The sequence below is a fragment of the Protomyctophum bolini genome, assembly GCF_963924005.1.
Source record: "Protomyctophum bolini genome assembly, chromosome: 19".
NCBI lineage: Eukaryota > Metazoa > Chordata > Actinopteri > Myctophiformes > Myctophidae > Protomyctophum > Protomyctophum bolini.
The window spans coordinates 11,108,564-11,133,437 of NC_137880.1; the positions used below are offsets into that span (position 1 = coordinate 11,108,564).

The 24,874-nt window shown below is 44.6% G+C and overlaps 1 protein-coding gene across 2 annotated transcripts in view; it reads left to right on the forward strand.

Moving 5' to 3' along the window:
* usta (uronyl 2-sulfotransferase a) overlaps positions 1-24,874 on the forward strand; it is a 92,030-nt gene that overhangs the window by 19,957 nt on the left and 47,199 nt on the right. Inside the window, exon 2 of one of the 2 annotated variants that reach the window (XM_080790631.1) lies at positions 16,885-17,007. The exons of the other annotated variant lie outside the window; for it this stretch is intronic. Coding sequence (XP_080646757.1) covers positions 16,885-17,007 — 123 coding nt within the window. The remainder of the gene's footprint in view (positions 1-16,884; positions 17,008-24,874) is intronic. 2 annotated transcript variants of the gene reach the window in all.

Here is a 24,874-nt window from a genome sequence, read left to right on the forward strand (position 1 = left end):
AAGCATAAAAGATGTGAGTAGAACATATAAAAAGACTTGGAGAGAGAGGGGGAAAAAACCCTATTCCTCATTCAGAGATGGAGACAGACAGAACAGAAGTGAGAATGGGTTGTTGAAATATTGCGGTCACAGCCTTAGGGGATTATCAATATTTAACCTTTACTATTGGGCCAAGCAATTTCATGACCAGACGACCCCGTGTGGAAAGAAAATCACAGATTAATTCTCCTTTGAGCATTTCATTTCTGACCCCTCTATCTATGCCTTTTGACAGGAACTTCCTTTTGTTTCTGACTTTCTCATGTCTGTCTCTCTCTCTCTCTCTCTCTCTCTCTCTCTCTCTCTCTCTGTGTAATCTTAACCCTCTTTCTCGCTTTCCCCTCCCTGCACTGCCCATGTTTTGTAACAGGTTTCTGTGTGTATTGTGGCTATATAGCATGTAGCCTCGTCTATAGTTAGCCTCTCCGTTCTAATGAGGTGTTTCAGTAAAGCTACAGCTAGCCACAGACCGCTAGCCTAGCCTAGCCTAGCCCACATCACTAAATTGAAGGGATGCTTGATGTTCTGGCATAAAAATGAGCTGGAGCTGGCACTCAAAAAGTTGCTCAGTTCAACATGGTGTTAGCAAAGATACACACACACGCAGACAGAAAACAAAGCGGGATTCTCAGCCACATGTTCATGTAGGTGGTCACACTCTATGCTTTTGCACTTGTGTGGAAATGGACAGTAAAATTCTCAGTGTTAATTTGTCCATTTGTAACCCTAGAGAGCGTGCAATGTAGTTTGTATGCTCTTAGATGTGCGTTAAAAACAGTATTTTTACCCGGTGTGTAGGGGCGTATACGGCTATACTGTACGCTGCCAGTCTATTTATAAAGGTAGAAGATGCCAGCGGGTCAGACTTAATGACGGGGTTGTGTAGCAGCACACTGAGCTTGTGCGTGGGTTACACTTCCCAAAACAATTCTTGGCATTTCTGGCTGCAGCGTCCCATACAATCGTAAAGCCACATTGTAAGGCTCATCCCATGAGATGGAAATGAGGGCGTGTCGAAGGCAGCATTCGTGGGTTTTTTGTTTGTTGTCTCTTTACACATCTTGTTTACTTTACACATCTCACTTCTGAAAGCTTCGAGCCAGCCACTTTTTGTTTTGCTGTTGTTGTCTGCCGCTAACTAGTGCCAGAGTGGAGCCTGAATTATACTGTCGTACGACAGTGTCTCGTGCCGAAAATTGCCGACGCGTCGCAGCTTGTACAGCGGCTACCTTAAGACGCCATGGAAGGACAGGGCATGAATGGAAGGCTTCATACTAAGTTGCGCACAGGCGTTTGCGCACCAAAAAAATAGCGTGATGCATTTTGATCTTTGCCCCACAACCAAGTATACATCAGGCATAACTCTCTCCCTCTCCATTGGTCTCTCTCTCCTCTCTTCATCTCCCCCTCTTCGTCTATTCCTAGATCACTGTAATTTCCTAGATCACACAGTGTTGTGTCTCCTGAGTGGACAGATCTCGGGTATTATAGCATAGCCAAAAACACACTTCACCACACACACACACACACACACACACACACACACACACACTGTGTGCGATGGACACTACGCAGTACACTCATACACTCGGCACACTGATTACAGGCCTGGGCAGACTGTCTGTGACTAACTGTGACCTGCAGTAAATGGCCTAAAATGAACGACCACAAGTACAGTTGGACGCTGGACCAACTGTTGGCTGCTGACACAGTGCGCGTATAGTGCTGCCGTGTGGTTCGGCGCTGACGCACCCAGTTGTGCCACATGCCTCCCCTCGGCGGAGGAGGACTGAGCACCGGGCTTATTTTCATTGTCACTTGGTGTTTTACTGTGGCGGCCACATTGTGTGGCTGTCATCATCGTGTGGTTGTTTGCCTGAATTATCTGTGATTATTTCAGGCCTTTAGTTGTTTGGATTGTTTCTGAGTAATCGCAGTATAATGGAATGATTTCTCCAGGTGGGTATATAGTCTGTTCAGCTGCTTCAGAGGAAACCGTCACATTCCTCTCCCAGGTTCACGTGTCGATACAAGGAAAACAAAGACCATGTCAGTCCTGAAACTCAGGCTTGTTTATCTATAGGCAAATAGATGTTTTCTTTCTTCACCAATAAGCCCTATATTATCCCATTTTGGCCTGAGATCAGATTCTAAAAATGTCTTCTACATCCTGACAGTTTTCTGAAAAAGCCATGTTTCGTCGTTCTTTGATTTTTCAAAAATAGCAGACCTACAAGCTCGTAGCGCGCCACTCGGTGGCACGCTATTCTGCTAAAGCACAACATGATGCTAACACCAAAAGGGTTCCCGCCCAAAATCGGTTATAATGGAATAAACTAAAGTATAAAATATATAGCCTATATATAATGCAAGGATTACAAATGGTAAATGGTGCATTTATGTAGTGCTTTTATCCAAAATAGCAGATCTACAAGCTCATAGCGCGCCACCGAGTGGCGCGCTACGAGCTTGTAGGTCTGCTATTTTAGAAAAATCGAAGAACCACTGACATAGAATCATAGCTTTTTCAGAAAACTGTCAGGATGTAGAAGACATTTTTAGAACCTGATCTCAGGTCAGAATGGGTTTTTAAAGCATAAAATGTGCCAAAACCGGCGTGTCGTGACGCACACAAGCTGCTGCCCGCCGGTGACCGCTCGCTGGCCCCTGCAGAGCTGCTTGACCACAGTTCACCACTGCAGCTGACCACCACAGACGACAATAGCGAGCACATGAGGTGTGCGTGCGTGTGTGTGTGCGCGTGCGTGCGTGCGTGGCTAGAAAGTGACCGCTGCCGTCACTGTGAGTGAGCCAGTGTTGGTTAAGTGCTGAAAAAAGTTGAAGCCATGCCCATGTTTCCAGAGGCCAGCCGAGCGAGGGTGGGAGAGTTTGCCCTCCTCGCCTCCTCCTCCAACGCACTCCCATTTCCACCTCGCTCATTTGCATGAATCAACAGCGCTGGGCGGCGTGTGGATGCCGCATTTGTTTGTGCCTGCCTGCATCGCGTGCACTTGTACAGTTCCTGCAAGTGTATAGTGTGAAGGTGTGTGTGTATGTGTGTATGTGTGTGTGTGTGTGTGTGTGTGTGTGAGTGTGAGAGAGAGAGATTCTGTATGTCAGACACAGTGGGGAGTGGGGTGGGGCGGGGGCCTCCATCTGAGTAAAGGGCTCCAGTGTGCTGCCCTTACAGCAGCCCTCACTAAAGGGGTCTTTATAACCCTGTGCCTCCGACACATAGGGAGACAGATTTAGCACCCTTCCGTCCCTCCCTCCGTCCCCCCCTCCCCCCCTCCCTCCTAGATGACAGGAACAAGGAAGAAATACACTTTGGCGGGTGTGAAGGTTTCGCTGCCGTCGCCATGAGGAAGTCCACTTTTATGCAGAAAGTGCTGGGTTCTCTTTAATGACACATAATCTTTGGTCAGCTATTCATGCATTGGCCTCTTTTTGGCTGTGCGGTTTGTGTGTCATTGTCAGAGGAGGCGTGAGAACATGGGGGGGGGGGGGGGGGGGGGGGAGGAGACAAGAATATCATAACTATGCAGAGAAGCTTCTCCTTGGGGTGTTACGCGTTTGTCTAGTCAGTGTAACATGTGTCAAGGGAGGGTGTCATGGGAGCCAGGTAACTAAGTACATTTACTGTAATTAAGTACAGTTTTGAGGTATTGTGTACTTTACTAGAGTAATACAATACTTTTACTTCTATGCCACTACATCTCAGACGTTTTACCTTTACTTGTAGATTTGGATTATTATTACAAAACATACATTGACCACTTAAACCTATACATTTTGGCCATTTGTGGCAACGCGCCATTTGTGAATCCGTTTTCAAAAGATTGTTATACATTTGAAAACTTGAAATGGGACATTCCGGTGATTCTGCACAATGACTACTTTTACTTTTGGCACTTTAACTACATTTTGAAGCCAATACTTTTTGTACTTTTACTCAAGTACATTTTGACTTGTTCCTTGTGATACATTATTTCTACATTGCAGCATTGATATACTTTGACTTAAGTAAAACATTTGAGTACTTTTTGAGTGGTGCAACCACCCCAAGGAACAGCAATGTCCGTGTTCACCTATGTACCTATGTGTCCGCCTATGTGTTGGTTAATGAGCACCAGTACAGTATATGACTGAGTACCAGTAGGGGCGCTGTTGTGCCAGAAACAGAGAGAAGGATAGTGCTGCACTGTTGCCTGCTAATATGAGAGAGAGAGAGAGAGAGAGAGAGAGAGAGAGAGAGAGAGAGAGAGAGAGGTGGTGGGGTGGTGGGGTGGAGTTGCACCACTCAGTTCACACGGGTGTGATTCTTTCCACCACCGTTGAGACTGTGCCTTGACATCCTCCCTGAGACCAACAGAAGAGCTCAACACAGTGGCAGGGACAGTAAAGTACATGGGGAAATAGGGAGTTGATATTATGACTAAATTTGGAGAAAAACTGAAAAATGGTAAAAAGATAAAGGGTGGAAAAATATGCCAAAACGGTTTCCTTGTGTGAACCTTCTACATGGCAATAAAGACTTCTGGGGTATTCAGAGTTCTGTACGACTGATGAAGGTAGCAGACATCAAATAACCCATTCTAGACCCCTTTTGGTGTTTCAAACATCATGTTATAATTTAGCTATTGAAAAATAGCAGATCTACAAACTCATAGCGTGCCACCGAGTGGCGCGCTACGAGCTTGTAGGTCTGCTATTTTTGAAAAACCGTTAAAATGTGCCTCAAATCTTTCCGAAAATTGTCATGATTTAGAAAACCTTTTTTATTTTATTTCGACGTCAGGCCTGAATGGGATAATCTCTCCTCTCGCTGCTACCTCTCCCCAACTTTCCCTTTGTAAAGCACGCAGTATCATCAATCGCACTCTCCCATCAGTTTTACTGTGAGTATCTCAGACTGGCTTAGTCTTTTATAGACTGTTGTAACCCGCAATCAGTAGGAGACTCGGAAATGTCTTTCCACTGCCTGATATCCTTTTGTAGTGCACTGTAAAGATTGCATCTGGATAAGCCGGTGTAGATAACACTCAAAGACGCGGAAATCCCTCACAATATCAACGTCATGGTGTATTTGTGCAATATTTAATATCAGTGTGGGACTTTGTCAAGTAGTGGTTCTAGTTTTATTTTATTAATGGCTTTGCACAGTGCACCTGGAATAACTTCCAAGTACTATTCACAAAGATTTAAGTTAGCAGCGTGGTGGTTGAGCCCTCCTTTCCTTTCCTGGCAGCGGTTGGTGTGAGGAGGCTTCGACATGGAGATAAGAGAGCATGCTGGGAAATGAAGTCATAATGTCAGAGTCCAAGGTTGATACTCTGTTCCTGTCTTAACTCTCTCTCTGTCACACGCACACACGCACGCACGGCGCACAACGTAGTGGTGAATATTCGGTATACCCTATACTGACTCCCTTCTCTTTAACCATATGTCGAGTAGCAAACGCAGCCTTTTTTAAATTGTTCCCAAAATAGGGACAACAGTGGGTTCATTTTTAGAATGAATATAAATGTCCGCCTTCTCTCCATGAATGTGTGTCTGTCGGTGTTACGAGGTCACGCAGACGCTGTGTCTGTCCATGTGTTTTTATATGTGTTGTAGTTTCGTGCTGTGAGACAAGTATTTTAATCAATCAATTGAAAACACATTTGTTGGGACTATTGCCGCGGTGCAGCATGCCATTCATGTGCAGGGCACAGATCCATGTCCCAGAGAGCAGAGCACTGTGTGCTTCAAGTTCAACTAAGTCAGATCTGCTTTCTGATATTTCCTGCTGGGTTGTGGTCTCGGCTGTTTTATTGGTTGGCGATGGTTCGGTAGGGAGCCGAAAGCCACAATACTGTCATTGCATTGTCACACAAAGTATGTGTGACTGATTAGATCTCTCAAATGGAACCAGACAATCGTAGATAAAGTCATTTTTCAATAAAATTGTGATTTGTCCGTCGCAGAATAACAAACGTAGTAGTAGTAGCATATGTGGCACATACAGCCTGTGGTCTATATTATGTTAGCTAAACATTGAAGCCATTCTTTGTTGTTTGTTCAGAGTCTTTGGTCTTCTGTGACTGATCACCGTTAGTCTACATGTGCTCAACACATGTCCCTGTGCACTGTGTTTGGCACCTGATGAGGAGAGAGAGAGGGAAACGATCTGTAAGGAACTGCGCTTGCATTGGTGTGGCGTGTCTGTGTGCGTGCGCGTGCGTGCGTTAACAGCCGCCATACAGCGTCTCGGGAGGCATCAGGATGATGTCAGGGGCACCCGGTGGTCTGCTGCGCTGTGCGCACGTCCTGTGGTTTCTGGTATGGGGCAATGCATTGTAAAACACCCCCAGACCAGTGCTATTCAACCCTTCTCATGTCGAGGTCCATCATTCATTCGACATTTGAGTCACGGACCACCATGAGATTTGACCTCACAGACCCCAAGCATATTCTTTTGTTGTTGGATAAGAGTTAAGATTTTGTCCACATTTGTCTGGGACATTTGTCCCATTCCATGCTGTATTGACTATTGATGTTGGTACCATAGGAGCGATAACAGACAGGCTTTGATCAGAATGACAATTATTCAAAATGATCTAATTGTGTACATCCCTTGTAAATTACGGGTTCATTTGGTTTCATTTTACGCTCTCAAGAGTTAAAGATCTAATAAGGGTCCATTTGGTTACCAACATTTAGCCGGGGACCACCTGGAACCCCCTCAAGGACCACTGGTGGTCCTCGGCCCACTGGTTGAACACACACACACACACACACACACACACACACACACACACACACACACAGTCACACACACACACTCTCTCTCTCTCTTCCATTCACATAATGCCTGCAGTCAGGCTCGTGCGACTTCACACAAACAAACATCCCTGTCCTAGTATTCACACAAACAATTAATTCGCTTTCGTTCTTTCACCAAACAAACGCCCCACACACACATATGCATGACTGAATGACACCGTTTTTAATTCATTCAAGGTTGGATACTATTAAAATATTATGCCTTTGAAAGAGATTTGTTTGTCCTTCTCTCTCTCTCTCTCTCCCACACTTTTTTTCCACACACACACACACACACACACACACACACACACACACACACGGAGCTCAAAAAAGCACTGACCACCAAACAAGGGAGTGGCGTTTCCCTGGAGCAGCGGGTGGTTTCACCTGGCACTGACCGGGGCTGTCCACCACTGTGTGGCCTGACAGCAGTTTCCGTTAAAACTCTTAGAGTGCCAGGTGTTAATTATTTAATTAATCCGCCAGTGTTTTCAGTGTTTTTACCTTCTCTTTCTTTTGGTCCACAATTTAAACAAAGCCCCAAAACAGGACGGGGCCTAGTAGTACAGAGCCCTTGAGTATTGGGTTTATTGACCCATTAAGACCTGAGGCCGATTCTTCTAAATCCTAAAAAAAACGTTTGTTTCTATATCGGTAGCTTTCAAACGTTTTCATGTCAAGGAGCCCCAACATATGTATTTGGCCATCGACCCCCCCATCTAAAAATATTTTGTTCCAGGGCACCGGTGGTGCTGGGGTGGCGGTGGGAGCAAACATCACATAACGGCAACCAGGAACCATGAGCAGAGGGAAGGCAGGGAGAGCATGCGGTCTAGTGAGCTTAATCTGTGCACGAGCGCATGCCTCGGACGTCTTTTCTTTATGTCGTACCTACTACAGTAAGCAACTGCAGATGTGAATTGTGAACCATGTATAGCCTAAGCTCTATTTTCAGATTCAAAGAGCAGATCTGCTATTTGTTGAAATAACATTTCTTGCCAAAAATAAGGACAGGTTTAAAGTGGTTAAAGTAAATGGTAAATGGTGTATTTATATAGCACTTTTATCCAAAGCGCTTTACATAGATTGTACATTACATGCACCAATTGACACACACATTCACACATCGAAGGTGGAGGAAACCATGCAAGGCACCAACCTGCACATCGGGAGCAATTCACCCTTTGCCGTTTCGTGGTTGGACAAACAAAAATCCTTTCTCTCCATCCACTACCATTGAAATAACGTGTTTTTTTCAGTTGCTTCGTATTGATATTCTGTGCATTCTTATTTTAAACTTGGTGTCCGTAAAAAAGGAACCTCACAGCTGCAGCATGGTGACTGGGCATATCATGTTTGTTTTAGTTTATTTTTCTCCAAAAATGATGTTTTAGTAAATTCAACATAAACAAGGCAGAATGAGCCAGAATGAGTTAGTCAGTCAGGGACCAATCAGAAGACTGACAAACGGTGAATTAGGAGTCTTGCTCAAGGACACTTCGACACTAACTCTGGGGGAGCCTGGGTTCCAAATTGGGAACCTCGGCTGCTGTACCGGCCACTTTACCCCTGAGCCACTGCCACCCCTCCAAACGTGGTTTATTATTATATACTAGTGTATATATTACACTAAATTACATTGTCATTTACATTCAGAGGTGTAGAAGTTCAACACAGGCACGCACGCACGCACGAACACGCATACATGAACAAACGCACACATGAACAAACACACACATGAACACTCACACACATGAACACACACACACATGAACACACACACATGAACACACACACACACACACACACACACACGTACACACACACACACACACACACACACACACACACGTACACACAGTCAAACACTGGCACCGTGTCCACCAGTGTTCATTAGGACGGCATGGAAAACGGAGCGAGGTGGAGAGCAGGAGTCATGCTTTTGGAAGGGCATAACTCTTCCCCAAGTGGTAATTGGGTCGGGAAAAAAATATTGCCTCAAATATGATTATAATGATGATACATGAGGTGGGAGAGAGTTGAAGCAATTATCTCATTGGGAATAAATCAACCAACCAACGTTTTGTGGAACACCCGGTGGCATTTTGAGTATAAAAGGGCTGGAGGCCGAGAGTGTTTCTGTGGATCCGTGCTGTGACTGGCCCAAGGCTCCGGCCTGAATTAGAGTGTTTCTGTGGATCCGTGCTGTGACTGGCCCAAGGCTCCGTGCTGAATTAGAGTGTTTCTGTGGATCCGTGCTGTGACTGGCCCAAGGCTCCGGCCTGAATTAGAGTGTTTCTGTGGATCCGTGCTGTGACTGGCCCAAGGCTCCGGCCTGAATTAGAGTGTTTCTGTGGATCCGTGCTGTGACTGGCCCAAGGCTCCGGCCTGAATTAGAGAGTGTTTCTGTGGATCCGTGCTGTGACTGGCCCAAGGCTCCGGCCTGAATTAGAGTGTTTCTGTGGATCCGTGCTGTGACTGGCCCAAGGCTCCGGCCTGAATTACCTGAATTACCCGTGACAATGTGTAGAACCGGGCCTCGCGTCATGTCGGCTCACATTTTTGGCGTACACTACTCTCTGCGTCTGGCCTTTAGAAAGCCCAAACCAAACCAGTGGCAACTCGTTGCAACGAAACCGTTTTTTAAGGTCAACCACGCCTAAATGGGTTATCAACCACACACCATTGTGGTTGAGGTTGACCCATTTTTGGACGGGAACGCATCTGTGTCGCTTTAGTGTTTAAACACATTTAAAACTTTCACTGTAGCTGTTGAAAAATAGCAGATCTACAAGCTCATAGTGCGGCACCGAGTGCTGCGCTACACAAGCTTGTAGATCTGCAAAAAAAAATATCGTGAAAACGAGGCGCAAATCTTTGAATATATACTGTATGCTTTCACAGTGAACCTTTTGAACTCAAATCTTTGCTTCTATTTTCAGTTTGGCGTTTGGCGGCCAAATACATATAATATTTGGTGTCCTTGTCATGAAAAGGTTTGAGAACCACTGACATAGAAACAGGTTTTTCAGAAAACTGTCAGGATTTCGAAGAATTTTTTTTGTAGAATCTCAGTCCTATAAATGGGTTACAGTTAAACAACAATGTCCACACAGTATTGATGGGACTCCCTTTTTGTCTACTCTCTCCAATAGACAATACTAGTGCTGGCGAGTGAACGGTGTGCCATGTCCAGTCTCCACTATGTCTGGAATGGATCGCCTGTGTGCTGAAATCACACCTCTCCATGTCAAACAGAACAGCGCAGCCAGTCCTATAAAAGCCTGGGCTCATGAGAAAGCTAACATGCTTCAGTGGTCACTCGCAGTACACACACACACACACACACACACACACGGTTGTGTGCACACAACCCTCACCCTCCTCCCGTACCCCCCACCACACCCCCCGTGGAAATATTTTATGACACGGTCTCCATGTTAGGGCTTTCCAGAAAGCTATTAAAGCTATCTGACACTTTTTTTTTCTTCTTCTTCTTCGTATTGTACATTTCTCATTCCGAGCCACTTTCTCTCTCTCGGTTTCATCGTATTGTCTCTGCCTATTACAAACATTTCTCGTCCTAATAATATATGTTCCTCTCTCCTTCCTTTCTTTCCCTTTCTCTGCCCCCCCCCCCCCCCCATCTCTCTGTCACTCTCTCACTCTCTCCCTTTCCCTCACTCCGGTGTGAGACTGCGCTCCACACAGGGTGTCTTTATACACTGACTGTTTGTTCTACTGGGGCTCTGCTGTATAGCTGCCTGTTTGTTCTACTGGGGCTATGCTGTATAGCTGCCTGTTTGTTCTACTAGGGCTCTGCTGTATAGCTGCCTGTTTGTTCTACTAGGGCTCTGCTGTATAGCTGCCTGTTTGTTCTACTGGGGCTATGCTGTATAGCTGCCTGTTTGTTCTACTGGGGCTCTGCTGTATAGCTGCCTGTTTGTTCTACTAGGGCTATGCTGTATAGCTGCCTGTTTGTTCTACTGGGGCTCTGCTGTATAGCTGCCTGTTTGTTCTACTGGGGCTATGCTGTATAGCTGCCTGTTTGTTCTACTGGGGCTCTGCTGTATAGCTGCCTGTTTGTTCTACTGGGGCTATGCTGTGTAGCTGCCTGTTTGTTCTACTGGGGCTATGCTGTATAGCTGCCTGTTTGTTCTACTGGGGCTATGCTGTATAGCTGCCTGTTTGTTCTACTGGGGCTCTGCTGTATAGCTGCCTGTTTGTTCTACTGGGGCTATGCTGTATAGCTGCCTGTTTGTTCTACTGGGGCTATGCTGTATAGCTGCCTGTTTGTTCTACTGGGGCTATGCTGTATAGCTGCCTGTTTGTTCTACTGGGGCTCTGCTGTATAGCTGCCTGTTTGTTCTACTGGGGCTCTGCTGTATAGCTGCCTGTTTGTTCTACTGGGGCTCTGCTGTATAGCTGCCTGTTTGTTCTACTGGGGCTATGCTGTATAAGCTGCCTGTTTGTTCTACTGGGGCTCTGCTGTATAGCTGCCTGTTTGTTCTACTGGGGCTATGCTGTATAGCTGCCTGTTTGTTCTACTGGGGCTCTGCTGTATAGCTGCCTGTTTGTTCTACTGGGGCTATGCTGTGTAGCTGCCTGTTTGTTCTACTGGGGCTATGCTGTATAGCTGCCTGTTTGTTCTACTGGGGCTCTGCTGTATAGCTGCCTGTTTGTTCTACTGGGGCTATGCTGTATAGCTGCCTGTTTGTTCTACTGGGGCTCTGCTGTGTAGCTGCCTGTTTGTTCTACTGGGGCTATGCTGTATAGCTGCCTGTTTGTTCTACTGGGGCTATGCTGTATAGCTGCCTGTTTGTTCTACTGGGGCTATGCTGTATAGCTGCCTGCAGCAACAACCCCGCTGGGCTCGCTAGTTATTAGCTTTAGTTTGATTTTGATTAGAGTTTTTTTAAATTTTCTTTTCCCCAAATCATTCAGGATACAGAATTCAGTCAAGATACAGATTAAACGAGTGGAATTGTAAGGCATCATAAAGAAAGAAATAAGCAGACACAATTGGAACTGTAACACTATATACTTACTGTACATTAAGCTGATGGATGGCGATTGGTTGAAATTTTGTCACATACCTGAAAATGTATTTTCTGTTTATTAAAGAGCTGGAGAGACAACCCCTGTAATATTGAACAAACACTATAGCAATGATTACTATCCGAATATAGTGATTCAGTTTTTCAAAATAGTAAAAGAAAAAAATGGCAAATAAGTTTAGGGGTAAGGTAGGCAAGATATAGCCCTAGTTCTACATTGCAGTATTGATACTTTTACTTAAGTAAATAACTGAGTAGTTTTTCTACCACTGAAGATGGGAAAGAGAGATGACATTTGTGATTTGTCTGCTGAGGTGAGGATGTGAGTTTGTGGATTACAGACGTACACACGTACGTACGTGTGTACGTACAGAGACTTGGGGCTTTTATAGATAGATAAACGGTGTACATTAGCTCTTCCAGCATTCACTTCTATCCGTTTCTCTCCTTCCATGTCTCCATCTTTCTTTCTATCTCTCCTCTTCATTCTCTCTCTCTCTTTTCTCTCTCTCCCTCGCAACACAGCTGTTTTTCCTGAATCGGGCTGCTCCCGTCACATGACGACCCCAGAGGAATTCTGGGTCTCCATAGGTATTCAGCACTTGTTGCTCCCTTCTTTTATACAACACTCCCCCCCCCTCCCCCCTCTTCCTTTGCTCCCCCCAGCCCTTTCCATGGTGGGGCCTGTCCACACTGGCTGCAGGTCTCAGGGGTCCCTCAGGGTGAAGGAAGGGGCGGCAGGTGATTCACATAGCACACCATGCACTGTAAAAGCTATCCAGCTGTGAGAACTCTGAGAGGGTACAGACTGCAAATGTAACCATAATGGAGCCATTGCGTTGCATTAGTACTGTCCGTGACAAAGACTTGGTCATGTCCGTGGCAAATGTTAGTTTTTTTTCCTTTTTTCTTTTACACACCATTATAATGTTCTTATTGTGATCATAGACCCCATTACTGGATGTCATGAATTTGTATGACACTTTATGGCACATTAGGAGTCCAACTAGTACTAGTTGTCAAATGTTTTATTTGCAAGGACCCCCTCCCTTGCAAATACCAATGGGGGCCTTGCAAATACACCCTGGGGGTATTGAGTTCAATTAACACGTACTGTAGGACTTTAGTGTGTGTGTGTGTGTGTGTGTGTGTGTGTGTGTGTGTGTGTGTGTGTGTGTGTGTGTGTGTCTGTCAAGTATCTGTGCTTGAATTTGTAAAGTGTGTGTGTTTACGAGTATATGCGCGGCTTGTTGTGTCCCTGGTTGACTGTTTAAGGCTCGCTAAAGTGTCTCTGACTGACTGTGCATGATCTGCGCCTTGGTTTGTGTCCGCACGTGCCAACAGGGTCCACCACTTTCAATTCATTCGAACATTTTAAGGCGTACAAATATACACTTCTATAAAAAGAGAACTGGAAATCATCACATACAGAAAGTGAAAAAGACTAAGACTAAATCTTAAAAATGTAGACTAAGACTAAAAGACTAAGATTTTATAGTCGACTAAGACTACAGTAAATGGTGCGCTAATTGACTAAACCAAAATCTGCAGGTGGATACTGTAGCTGAGTAGGTCTGGGTGACATGCACCAGATCTAATAATACCTCCTTGGCGATAGTGCGGTGATAAAATCCTAGCATCGCAACTTGGTAGTGAGTTAGCTATTGGCTTCTGAAAAGAAATATATATATTAAAGAATTACAAATACATTTGTTGCTACAGTATATACTGTACATAGCAACAACTACCCCAAAAGCCGTTCCCGTCTTAAGTATACTAAAGTATATTAAAACCATAAAAAGACAACGTGTGTTCGTGTGCACGCACGTGCGTGTGTGTGTGTGTGTGTGTGTGTGCGTGCAGTCCTGCACGCGCGTTTGTTTTCTTTGTTTCCGTCCTCCAGATGTAGTTGTTGCGTGCCTCGCTGTAATTCAGTAGTTCCACTGCATCCGACTACTTCCAGAATCAAGAGTAGAAGCAGCCTAGAAAGACGGATGGCTCGTTGCCACCATGACTCGTTCGTGTAATTACAGGTTGACATTTTTTTTGGTATACTTTTTTATCCTGGCCCCACGTCTTGCTAGTGGTTTCCAAGGAGATGAAGGACAGAAATACAATAACACATGGACATGGGACAGCAGGGGAAAGTTTTTCTTTTTTTTGGGGGGGGGGGCTGTCCACTCAGCTGGTGCTTACAAAGGTGAAAGTTCATAACAAGCAGGTGTGACATTACTCGAGGCAGTTACACTTCCTGGTTTACCCCTGGCTGCCGTGGAAACCCATAAGATAGATCACTATCAGCAAAAAGCGGGACATAATGAGAAAACCACAGACTGGCTTCAGTCACAAAGAAAAAAGATTCTGCGTGCTCTATACACGCACAAAAGAAGCAATCTGTTCATACTTCTGCTCAACGCCAGAGAGCGGCAGTGGCTCAGGGGTCGTGTAGCACTCTCCCAGAGTTGAAGTGTCCTTGAGCAAGACTCTGAACCCCTAATCTGCAGGTTGGTGCCTTGCATGGTTTCCTCTGCCATCGGTGTGTGTGAATGGGTGAATGTAATGCACGATCTATGTAAAGCGCTTTGGATAAAAGCGCTATAATAAATGCACCATTTACCATTTACTATCTCATCTCTGCACAGTTTGGTGATGTGGTGGTTGAATGCCAAAACCAAATATCGCACAAAAAATAAACAATATTTTCATGAATCCTACATGAGGGAGATCAGTGTTTACTCAAGTCGTAAAGACATGCCAAATACAACGTGAGTGAGATGCTTTCAGGTGAGCCCTACGCCGTCACTGAACCTCCATTCTCCATTCAGCGACGGCGTCTGCACTCGGGCAAACGGACATGTTCTATTTGGATAGTGTCCTCGGGAGATTTGCCTGAGAGGAGGAGAGTCAGGAAGGGTTGCCAGAGTGATGTCTATTTCAGGAGGTTTGGTAGGTGAAGAAAGAAGACAGGGTGCTAATTTATCTTAAAGCTTGACTTTTCCCTTCTAAATTGGGGATTGAAGTGTGTGTGTGTGAGATAACAGATTCTTTATGAGTGGTGCAACCGCTCCTATATGCAGCTATGTGTGTCCCTGGGTCTGTCCCTGGCTAGGTGGCTGGGTCTGTCCGAGCACGAAAATAGCATTATAGCGTTTGTTCACCACCACCAAGTGTCACTGTTGCACAGCCTCACACACACACACACACACACACACACACACACACACACACACACACACACACACACACACACACACACACACACATTTTGAATTTGAATTATTATTTTTGGATCTGCACAAGAGGTGCAATACAACAGACCCAAAAACTGATCAGAATTAGGTTACATATGGTCCAACCAAATATAACTGCTGCACATTAACAGGATGTTTGTTTTGGGGGTTTTTTTCCCACTTCAGACGGGTCTGATTTTGATGGTTACAGATGGGGAGTGTGGAGAGACGGTAGTGTCGTGGATATAATTGGGGTTGTTGGAGTATCGGTGTGAGGTCCAGGAAAGGGACGTTGGATGTTGGCTCGATGTTTGTCTGTAATATACATTTGTGTTTGTGCACGCAATCGTTTGGATACGTGCGTCAGCATGAGTCTGTGTGCCTCGACCATTCCAACTACACGCACACGCACAAGCGCACGACTCTGCAGTCTGGCAGATTAATGTCTGTATCACTTCCTCACATCATAGATCCGTAACGGCCTGTTTTATTCATCCTATCTGCACTTCTGCTGTAGGGCATCTGGCATCATTTGTCTTATACTGTAATGTGTGTGAGCTCAGTGCCAATATGTGTTTTTTGTTCATCACATTAATCCTGGAGTCCATATTTTGGGCATCGCAATATAGGCAGAACCTTTCTTTCTTTCAAAGATGTACAGAACAAGTCTTGATCTGTCAAAAATAGATTACAAGCATACAGTATAGGGAGCTTGAACCACTGCCTTAAACCACTTAAGCCCTATTAGGGCTTACAGTAAGTGGTTTAAGCCAGCGGTTATAAATCTTTTCATGCCGTGACACCCCAAAATAATCATATTTGAACTGGGGACCCCCCAAAATAATCATATTTGAACTGGGGACCCCCCAAAATAATCATATTTGAACTGGGGACCCCCCAAAATAATCATATTTGAACTAGGGACCCCCCAAAATAATCATATTTGAACTGGGGACACCCCAAAATAATCATATTTGAATTTTGAACTGGGGACCCCCCAAAATAATCATCATATTTGAATTGCGGCCTTAGATTTGGTTTGCCCATTTTGCCGATGTACAAGCTCACAAAGCCGCGCCAATTGTTGCCTCTAATTATTTCACTATTTTGGCCAATGTTTGACCAGTTTTTATACTATGGTTTGTTGATTAGTTTTGATGCATTAATACTTTTCTTCTTCTTTTTAATACTTTTTCTTTATTTATTTCCCCCGACAGTTGTTTAGGTATAAAAAAGGTCTTAAAAGTCCTTAAATTGTCACTTTAGTGTCATCTGGGAACCCCCGAAAATGGGTACAGCCAGCGTTGTGATTGGTGTTTCTGGGTCGGTGTCGTTCTGCTGCTGCGGCTGTGCTAATGATGGCCCAACATGATGTCTGCCGTTTCCTGTTGTGATTCTGAGGGATTTAGAGTCAGACTAGTATCCACAGTGTTAATTTAAGATTTGACTGTGCACTCCTGGGGTTTACCGCCGTAGAATAAGTTGATATGATATAACGGGTAATCTTGGCTGATATACAGTATGTGGTGTATTTTATGTTTTCAGTTAACCTACGAGTAGATTTACATTCTCGCTTTCCTTACCTTCCATTTATTTTCCGCTTGTATTGAGAAATATTACAAAAATGTTGCTTAATAATGTGCACTGCAAGTCCTAAGACAATGACGAAGGCAGAGGGTTTAATCTCCCAATTAAATTACAACAAAATAATCAAAATGAAAATAAAACCCACATTTGGCTTCTTTTTATAGGGGTGTATGGGAAAAATCACTGGTCACTCAAAATGGCCTCCCACGGCGGGCTCTTTATCCATAAGGACAGGCTAGCGAGAGAGGCGGTGTCGCGTCCACAACATGTCCACGCGCCGAAAGGAGGTACGTATACAGTACGCAAACAAACTGTTGCAGCCAAACTTCTGGTTCTCTGAAATAGGAAAGGAAAACCTTTTGGGACAACGCTGACAGAGCATGCTGTCATAACACTATCTATGCCCCCTAGGCTGTGTCGCTTCCTGTGATTAAGAGCGGCTTCCCTTCCCGATCGGTGGACGACCCTCGTTTTTCTGTGAACGAGAAGGGAAAGTTCATCAACGGGGCATCACCCCCGAGTCTGACGAAGGCATTGTTTCTAGGGTTAGGGTTAGGGTTAACCGAGTCCCCCGCTTTTTTTATTCAATGATTACGGCTTCGACTGCCCGTCTCTGTCATCTCTTAGAATCTCAAGTCGTTACCCAATTTTCTACTTCACAGCTCATTTCTTAATTTCAAAGCTTTGCTGATTTCAAAGAGGCAGAGACGGCAGATTCCATGCATGCCGGGTCACGCAGATAGCTGCACTCTTATGGAGTTGTTTTTTTTTTTACTGTGGAAAAGTCTGAGCAAAAAATAAAATAAAAATCTGAACGGCCCCCAAAAGCAGGTACTCTACAGTATGTACCCAAACTAAATGGATTACACAAGTAAAACAGCCCATAAATATGGCCCTTCTCCTAATGCCCTGGCAACGGCACAGAACAGAGACTGGGGGTCAGAACACACTAACTCCCCTGTCCCGAAAAGCTCGTCTGTGCTCGCTAGAATGATGGAAATATCCCTTTCCCGGGGATTTTAATTTTAGGAGTCCTGCCACAGCAGTCAGTGCCTTTAGGGTTGTCAGAGAGGTGATGGGGTTCACTGCCTCACGTGGTCTCTCCTCCACTCACTTGAACTGACTCACATGATGTGATCCACTTGGCTTCAATTGAAGTGAATACCTCCAAGTATTTTCACAAACAACAGATGTCAGTAAGTGCCCTAAAAACAGACACACGTTTTTTTTTTTCCACGCATATAGCCGCTTGAACCCTAGTGTCCTCCTTACTCGCGACAGGCAAACATTCGCTGTTCTACAAGTTCACAACTTGCTGCAACGCGGTTCGTCGTGAGCTTGTAGATCAGCTGTTTTCAGCAAAGAGTTTGATGTACTGTAGTACGATGTCTATAGCGTTTAACCCATTTTGACCTGAGAACGATTCTACAAATGTCTTCTAAATCATGACAGTTTTCTATGTCAGTGGTTCCCAACCTTTTTCATGTCAAGGACCCCCAGACTTATCTGAATTTGGCTGCCGACCCCATCTGAAAATATGTTATATAATAGAATATAGAATAGAATATACTTTTATTTGTCATCGCACACAAAGCATACACTGAGCATACAACGAAATGTCTAGGGAGCTCCCACATAACCGTAGTACATAAAAACACTAGCATAACACGTAACATACAACACAGAGTAAAGTGCATGGTGATATTTAAAGTGCATGATGGATGAAAAAGGAACCAATAAGTTATCACAGTCCAGAGTCAGCGTGCATGATGCATATGAGGAGACAGTCGATGCTCGCTCGATCTACTAGCTCATAGCTCATAGCTCATAGCTCATAGCTCATAGCGCGGCACTTGATCAAAAGTGTTCAGTCGTCTTCTCTTCACATCATACCGTAAAAAAGCACTGCTGAATCTAAGACAGGTGATTACAGCTGTTATAGCAATACGGCTACCAAGGGATCTTAGTCATATTTCCCTGCTCGCCTTGAAATCTATGTTTCGTGTATAGCTTCCAGTCACCTCTGTCCATCTTTACTACAACAGGTTGTCACATAGTGTCAACCTCAACGTTGTCGCTGGATCGTTCTTCGCAGCACCAGCAATGTGGATTCACTCTGATTCGACGCCTGTCGTCTCGCCTCTCCTTCCTCCTTCACGCCTCTCATCTCCACCACCCGTCGCGAATGCGTGACATATCGCTGGTGTTCCTTTTTCCTGCCTGTTCTTCCGAGCATGTCTTTTATTTAGACTATACTCCCCGCGTCCCACAGACGTGTGTGTTTGGCTCTGAAGCCGCCAGAGTCAACACGGGCCGGGTCATCACTTACAGGGCAGCCCATCCCTGCCCGGTACCATAACCATAACACAGTGGCGACCGTGTCCTCACGTATCCCCTAACTCCTGTATGCCTGAGTGCGTACTGTGTGTGTGTGTGCGTGTGTGCGTGCGCATGTGCGACCTGCTGTTACTATATTTGTAAGAGCCAAATGTCCCCACATTGCCCCCACATTGCCCACAAGTGTATTGAGCAACAGACATTCATAAAATTGCTAACTTAAAATGTGATGTTCTCACAAGCATAGTTGTAAATACAGATGTGTGTGCGTGTGCGTGTGTGTGTGTGTGCCCATGTGCATTATGTTCTTGTGGACTCCCTCCTCCATGTGAGAGACCAAAATTTGAGAGCAGAGTTAGAGAATTCCGCAAATTGGTCACCCTGCCCAGTCCTCCGGGCCAGTGGGCAGTGCACCCACCTGCAATAACACGGTGACAGCGCAGCTGGGCGCTTTATATTTATATGTTGAAGACATGGCTGACCGTCCCAGCCGCTCCACAACAGAGACCGTGACTGACTGACTGTGGAGAGATCTGGTGGGTGGAGACCCTAACCCTTAGCCCCAGCTGCCCCCTGTAATTAGCTGGATGAGTCGAGCCATGAGTCCTAATGGAGGGCCACTCCTACGCTGCAAATCAAAGGGTTGGGTGACCGCACACACACACACATATGCATGCGCGCGTGTGCGTGCGCACACACACACACACACACACACACACACACACACACACACAGTACACACATGCGAGCATGCACACAGGCGTTACTGAATGCACACATTGCGTGCACTCGCACTAGCACACGTAAACACACTCAAGGCTGTATGTGTGGTGTGCATGTGTACGTACACACACACACACACACACACACACACACACACACACACACACACACACACACTGGCTAAGAGCTTGTTTGCATATCTTCTATTTTGGACGTGGTGTGGAACCTACCTTGTAATATAGCGTAATTGTTTGGTGTGAGGGCTATAAATATAAGCATTAACTGGGTGTGTTTAACACAGCAGAGTTATGTCATTGCTCGCTCGTCCTAGAAAGAGAAAAGTCTGGCACAGGCTGCTCTTACTTGTTGGCCGTGCGCAACGAGCATGTAGTGACAGGTGTGTGTGGTGGGTGTGTGTGTGTGTGTGTGTGTGTGTGTGTGCATTTAATCCATTTTGACCTCCTCGATTTTTCAAAAATAGCAGACCTACAAGCTCATAGCGCACCACTCGGTGGCGCGCTATGAGCTTGTAGATCTGCTATTTTTCAATAGCTAAAGCATAACATGATGCTATAACACCGAAAGGGGTTCCCGCCCAAGATGGGTTTTAACGTCACGCGAGTCTGACGGGTATTATCTTCAGGTGCCCAAAATGATCTGTCCTGTCTGATCTTTCCATTCCATCTGTTTATACACGTGGCTCCCCAAACCTTTTCGTGTCAACTAGGTCGCCCCCTCATGTCAAGGAGGTCGTCCCCTCATGTCAAGGAGGTCACCCCCAAATGTATTTGACCGCAGAGCCTCAACTGAAAATATTTTGTGCCAAATGTAACCGCCATAAAATGTTTTCAAGATATATTTTTGTTGTTGAAAATACCACATCATATACAGTACAAGCTCACGACAATGTGTCACATCGCAGCGCGCTGTTTTTTTTTCTCCAAATTTTGCCGAACAGATTTTGATGCTAGCACAGAGGTGTACTCACTTTTGTGAGATATATATATATAATTGTTTTTGTGGGAGGACCCCCCAAAATAATTTGGCGACCCCCCCCCCCCCCCCCCCCGGGGGGGTCGACACCCACGGGTTGAGAGCCCCTGCTTCACACCAATGTCGTTAACAGCCATTCCTGTGCGGTTTTCCCTCTCCCTCCCTGTAGCCTATTCTGGGACGTGTTCTCCACCAAGCCCGTATATACTTATACCGAAGTCACCAATTTCATGAAGCAAATGAAACGGTCTATGCTCTAAATGCATGTTTATGAAATTCCCCAACATAGGAGTATAGCATTCCTGGTGGGGGGGGGGCCAACACCGAAGGGAGAATTCCAGTGTCTGAAGGATTTGTTTGGGGCGGGGTCTGTTGCAGCTTGAGACGTCGTTTAAGATACAAAATCATAATAATAATTAAATGAGACTGGAAGAAGAAAGAAATGCTTCTGCATGCAGTATTTCTCGTGGGGTGTTGAAACATACTGTGTTTTTAGCCCTCAGCGTGACAGGATCGTCGGCTTGTAGATTAGCTACTTTTGTTGTCAGCGACACTGTGCGCAACCATACCATAAATCACGCATTACTTTCTTTTATCTGTGATTATATCTGTCTCTGATCCTATATCCACTTTCCCTTCCCTCGGCTGTGATTGTTAAACCAAACTACCACCCTACCCATTCTGCACAGTATACGGCACTGTATATGGACCACTAGCAATCTGACAACTTATTCAGAGCCCTGCTAGTGGAAAGGGCATTTGACGGAGGTGTTAATTAAGCTACACGACCAGTGGGGGGAAAACATGAGATCCTTCAGCAGTGTACTGTATGTATGCCAGAAGTGGATTCATTCACCATGTAAACATGCATACGTTTGGAACTTTTCGGGGCGTTTAGAAATGAGTACCACAGTATGTACTTTACGTACATATAGTATGCATTATATTTTTTTTACTCAAAATGTTATATGTTATATATATATAGTCTGGGTCGCAAGTTCGCAACCCACGGGACGTAGGTGTGAGGGCCGCATAACGACCCAACGGTGGACCTTGAGGGGGTTCCAGGTGGTCCCCAGCTAAATGATGGACAGTTGGTAACCAAATGGACCCTTATAGATCTTTAACTCTTGAGAGGGGTATACATTTGTTTGGTCTGACGTGCTAACAGACCTACAGTCATGAGTTCCGACACCCTACCCAATTAAAAGCCCACCCTAAACCTCACCTCACAGGAAGCCACGGGGTAGTTTTAACCTGCCACCAGTTAATTGTAACCTGGCACGCATGTCGGGCGCCACAGGTTAGTTTTAACGTGCCACAGGTTAGTTTTAACTCGCCACCGGTGAGAGGCTAAATCTCATCAAATGGTGGTCCTTGGCTCAAATGCCGAATAAATAATGGCCCTTGAGAGCCACTGTTCAAAGTAGTAGGTACTGACAACCGGTTCCCAATTGACTTCAGCCTACACTGTAATAACTAAACTATTTTTGTATTATGGCTATTCTGTGCTGTACAGTATACGTCTCGATTGTAGCATTTATTGGAAACCAGTCCGAAAGAAGATATTCAGGAAGAAAAAAAACATTTTATTCATCGATTGACTCAGATTTGTTGTCCGGGTTGTCGCATCGATTTGATATAAATCCAGCGAGCAGCGGGAATGCAGCTGCTTCCAGCCACAAGCTGGATCTTGTGACACCATAATCCAATTAACCATTAAGCTGCATCCTTCTGATCCTTGTGCTTAACAACATAGGTCCACTTATTGTCTCTCCCGACCCAGACGTACATGCACGCACACACACACACACACCTCTCTCACTTTCTCTGGGTTTCTGGGTTACGGAGACACATACAAGCGTGCGTGTCCTAAAGTGACATTGACCGTCAGTCTTTCAGACTTAAATCTCATGACCTCGCCCCCCCCCCCCTCCCGTCTGGTTGAGGAAGAGGCCAACAGGACAGGACAGGAGTCACAGTGGTCTTGAATGTTTTGCACATATTTTTTAGATGTGGGAACAAGAACATAAGTACATAAGTTCATGACCTGACGAAGATGTAACTGAAACATCAAAACGTTTTTTTTTTTGCACCCTGATAATAAAATAAGGGCTTAACCTGTCCGAGTTGCTCCAGTGCCTCCTTTTCTACAAGAACATAAGTGCATAAGGGTAAGGCTGTCAAGATTACAAATTTAAGTTGACGATTAATTGTCACACAACTAAATTTACTTAATAATAATAATAATAAAACTTTATTTGTATAGCACCTTTCATGACATGAAATGCAGCTCAAAGTGCTTTACAGAGAAATGGAGGATAAAAGAAAAGCATGGCAACAACATTAAAAACAAGCAGTAATGCAGTGAGGACATGAATAACAAAAAAATAATGATAATAATAAAAAAATAAAAGATCAATTAAAAGCAATGTTGTAGAAGTGGGTCTTGAGCTGAGCTTTAAAAATGTCTACAGAGGCTGCCTGACGAAGGTACAGTGGGAGCTTGTTCCATGCCGACGGCCCGTAGAAGCAAAAAGCTGCTTCCCCGTGTTTTTTAGTTGCCATTTTTTTTGGCAAAGCGAGCAGGCCGGCAGTGGAAGACCTTAGGGGGCGGTTTGGGACATATTTAGGCAGGCAGTCATGTAGGTAGGAAGGTGCGAGACCATTGAGAGCTTTATAGACAAGTAAAATAATTTTAAAATCAATCCTAAAAACAACCGGAAGCCAGTGCAGTGATGCCAAAACTGGAGTAATATGTTCTCTCATCTTAGTTCTAGTTAAAACTCTGGCTGCTGCATTTTGGACAAGTTGTAGTCTGTCAGTTGTTTTCTTAGGCAGTCCTGAAAAGAGTGCATTGCAGTAGTCAAGCCGAGAAAAAACAAAGGCGTGGATTAGCGTTTTTGCATCGTCCAAGGACAAATAGGCTCTGATTCGTGCAATATTTCTAAGGTGAAAAAAGGCAATCTTGGTAACATGATTAATGTGTGAATTGAAATTCAATTCAGAATCAATAATAACCCCCAGGTTCTTTACTTTACTGTTACTTTCTACAGTCAGGTTACCAAGTCTGCTTATTATTGATTCTTTCTGCTCACTAGAACCGATTATGAGGACTTCTGTCTTATCCTCGTTTAGCTTGAGAAAGTTCTCACTCATCCAACATTTGATGCTAGACAGACAGGTCAACAGCGGGTCTAAAGCACAGGGATCATCTGGAGCCACAGAAAGATAAAGTTGGGTATCATCAGCATAGAAATGAAAATTGACTCCGTGATTGGTAATGAGTTCGCCCAATGGCAGTATGTACAAGGAGAAAAGCAGAGGGCCAAGAATCGAGCCCTGTGGAATACCAGAGCTGATGTCGTGTTTGTCTGAGTCAAACTCGGCTAGATTGACAAAGTAACTTCTGTTTGATAGGTAGGAGGAAAACCAGGACAGGGCCGTACCAGACAGGCCTATCCAGTGCTCCAGACGCTGTATTAAAATTGAATGATCAATCGTGTCAAATGCAGCCGTTAGATCTAGGAGTAGGAGAACAGATACATGTTTCTTGTCAGCAGACACCCTAAGATCATTAATTACTTTTACAAGTGCTGTTTCTGTGCTGTGACCTTTCCTAAAGCCAGATTGGAATTTGTTGTGCACATTATTGTTCTGTAGAAACACATCCAATTGATGAAAGATGCATTTTTCTAAAACCTTGCCCAGAAAGGGCAAGGTGATTTACCTGTTTACTTGTATTTGAACATTGGAACACAACGTCCTTTTTATTTCTGTTTAGCCTTTCAGGCTTCGTAATCACAAATTGCACAGGGCAGATGACAAATGACTTGCATATACAAAGAAAGCACATTTAAATCATTTGTAATAGTTTTTTTTCTTTCCAAAAAATTTACAAAATAGTGGAAATAGTAAAAATAGAAATCTGTTGAGCTGCTATAGTCCCCACAGGAATCTGCGGAGAACAATCCTTGACCAGTTATCAAGCAATTTTTTTATTTTGTTTTAATAATCAAGTTAAATCTTTAGGCCTATGGATGGGTCATAATAATCAAATATTCCAATAATAGTTTTTGGGGATAAAAATCTAATTATTAT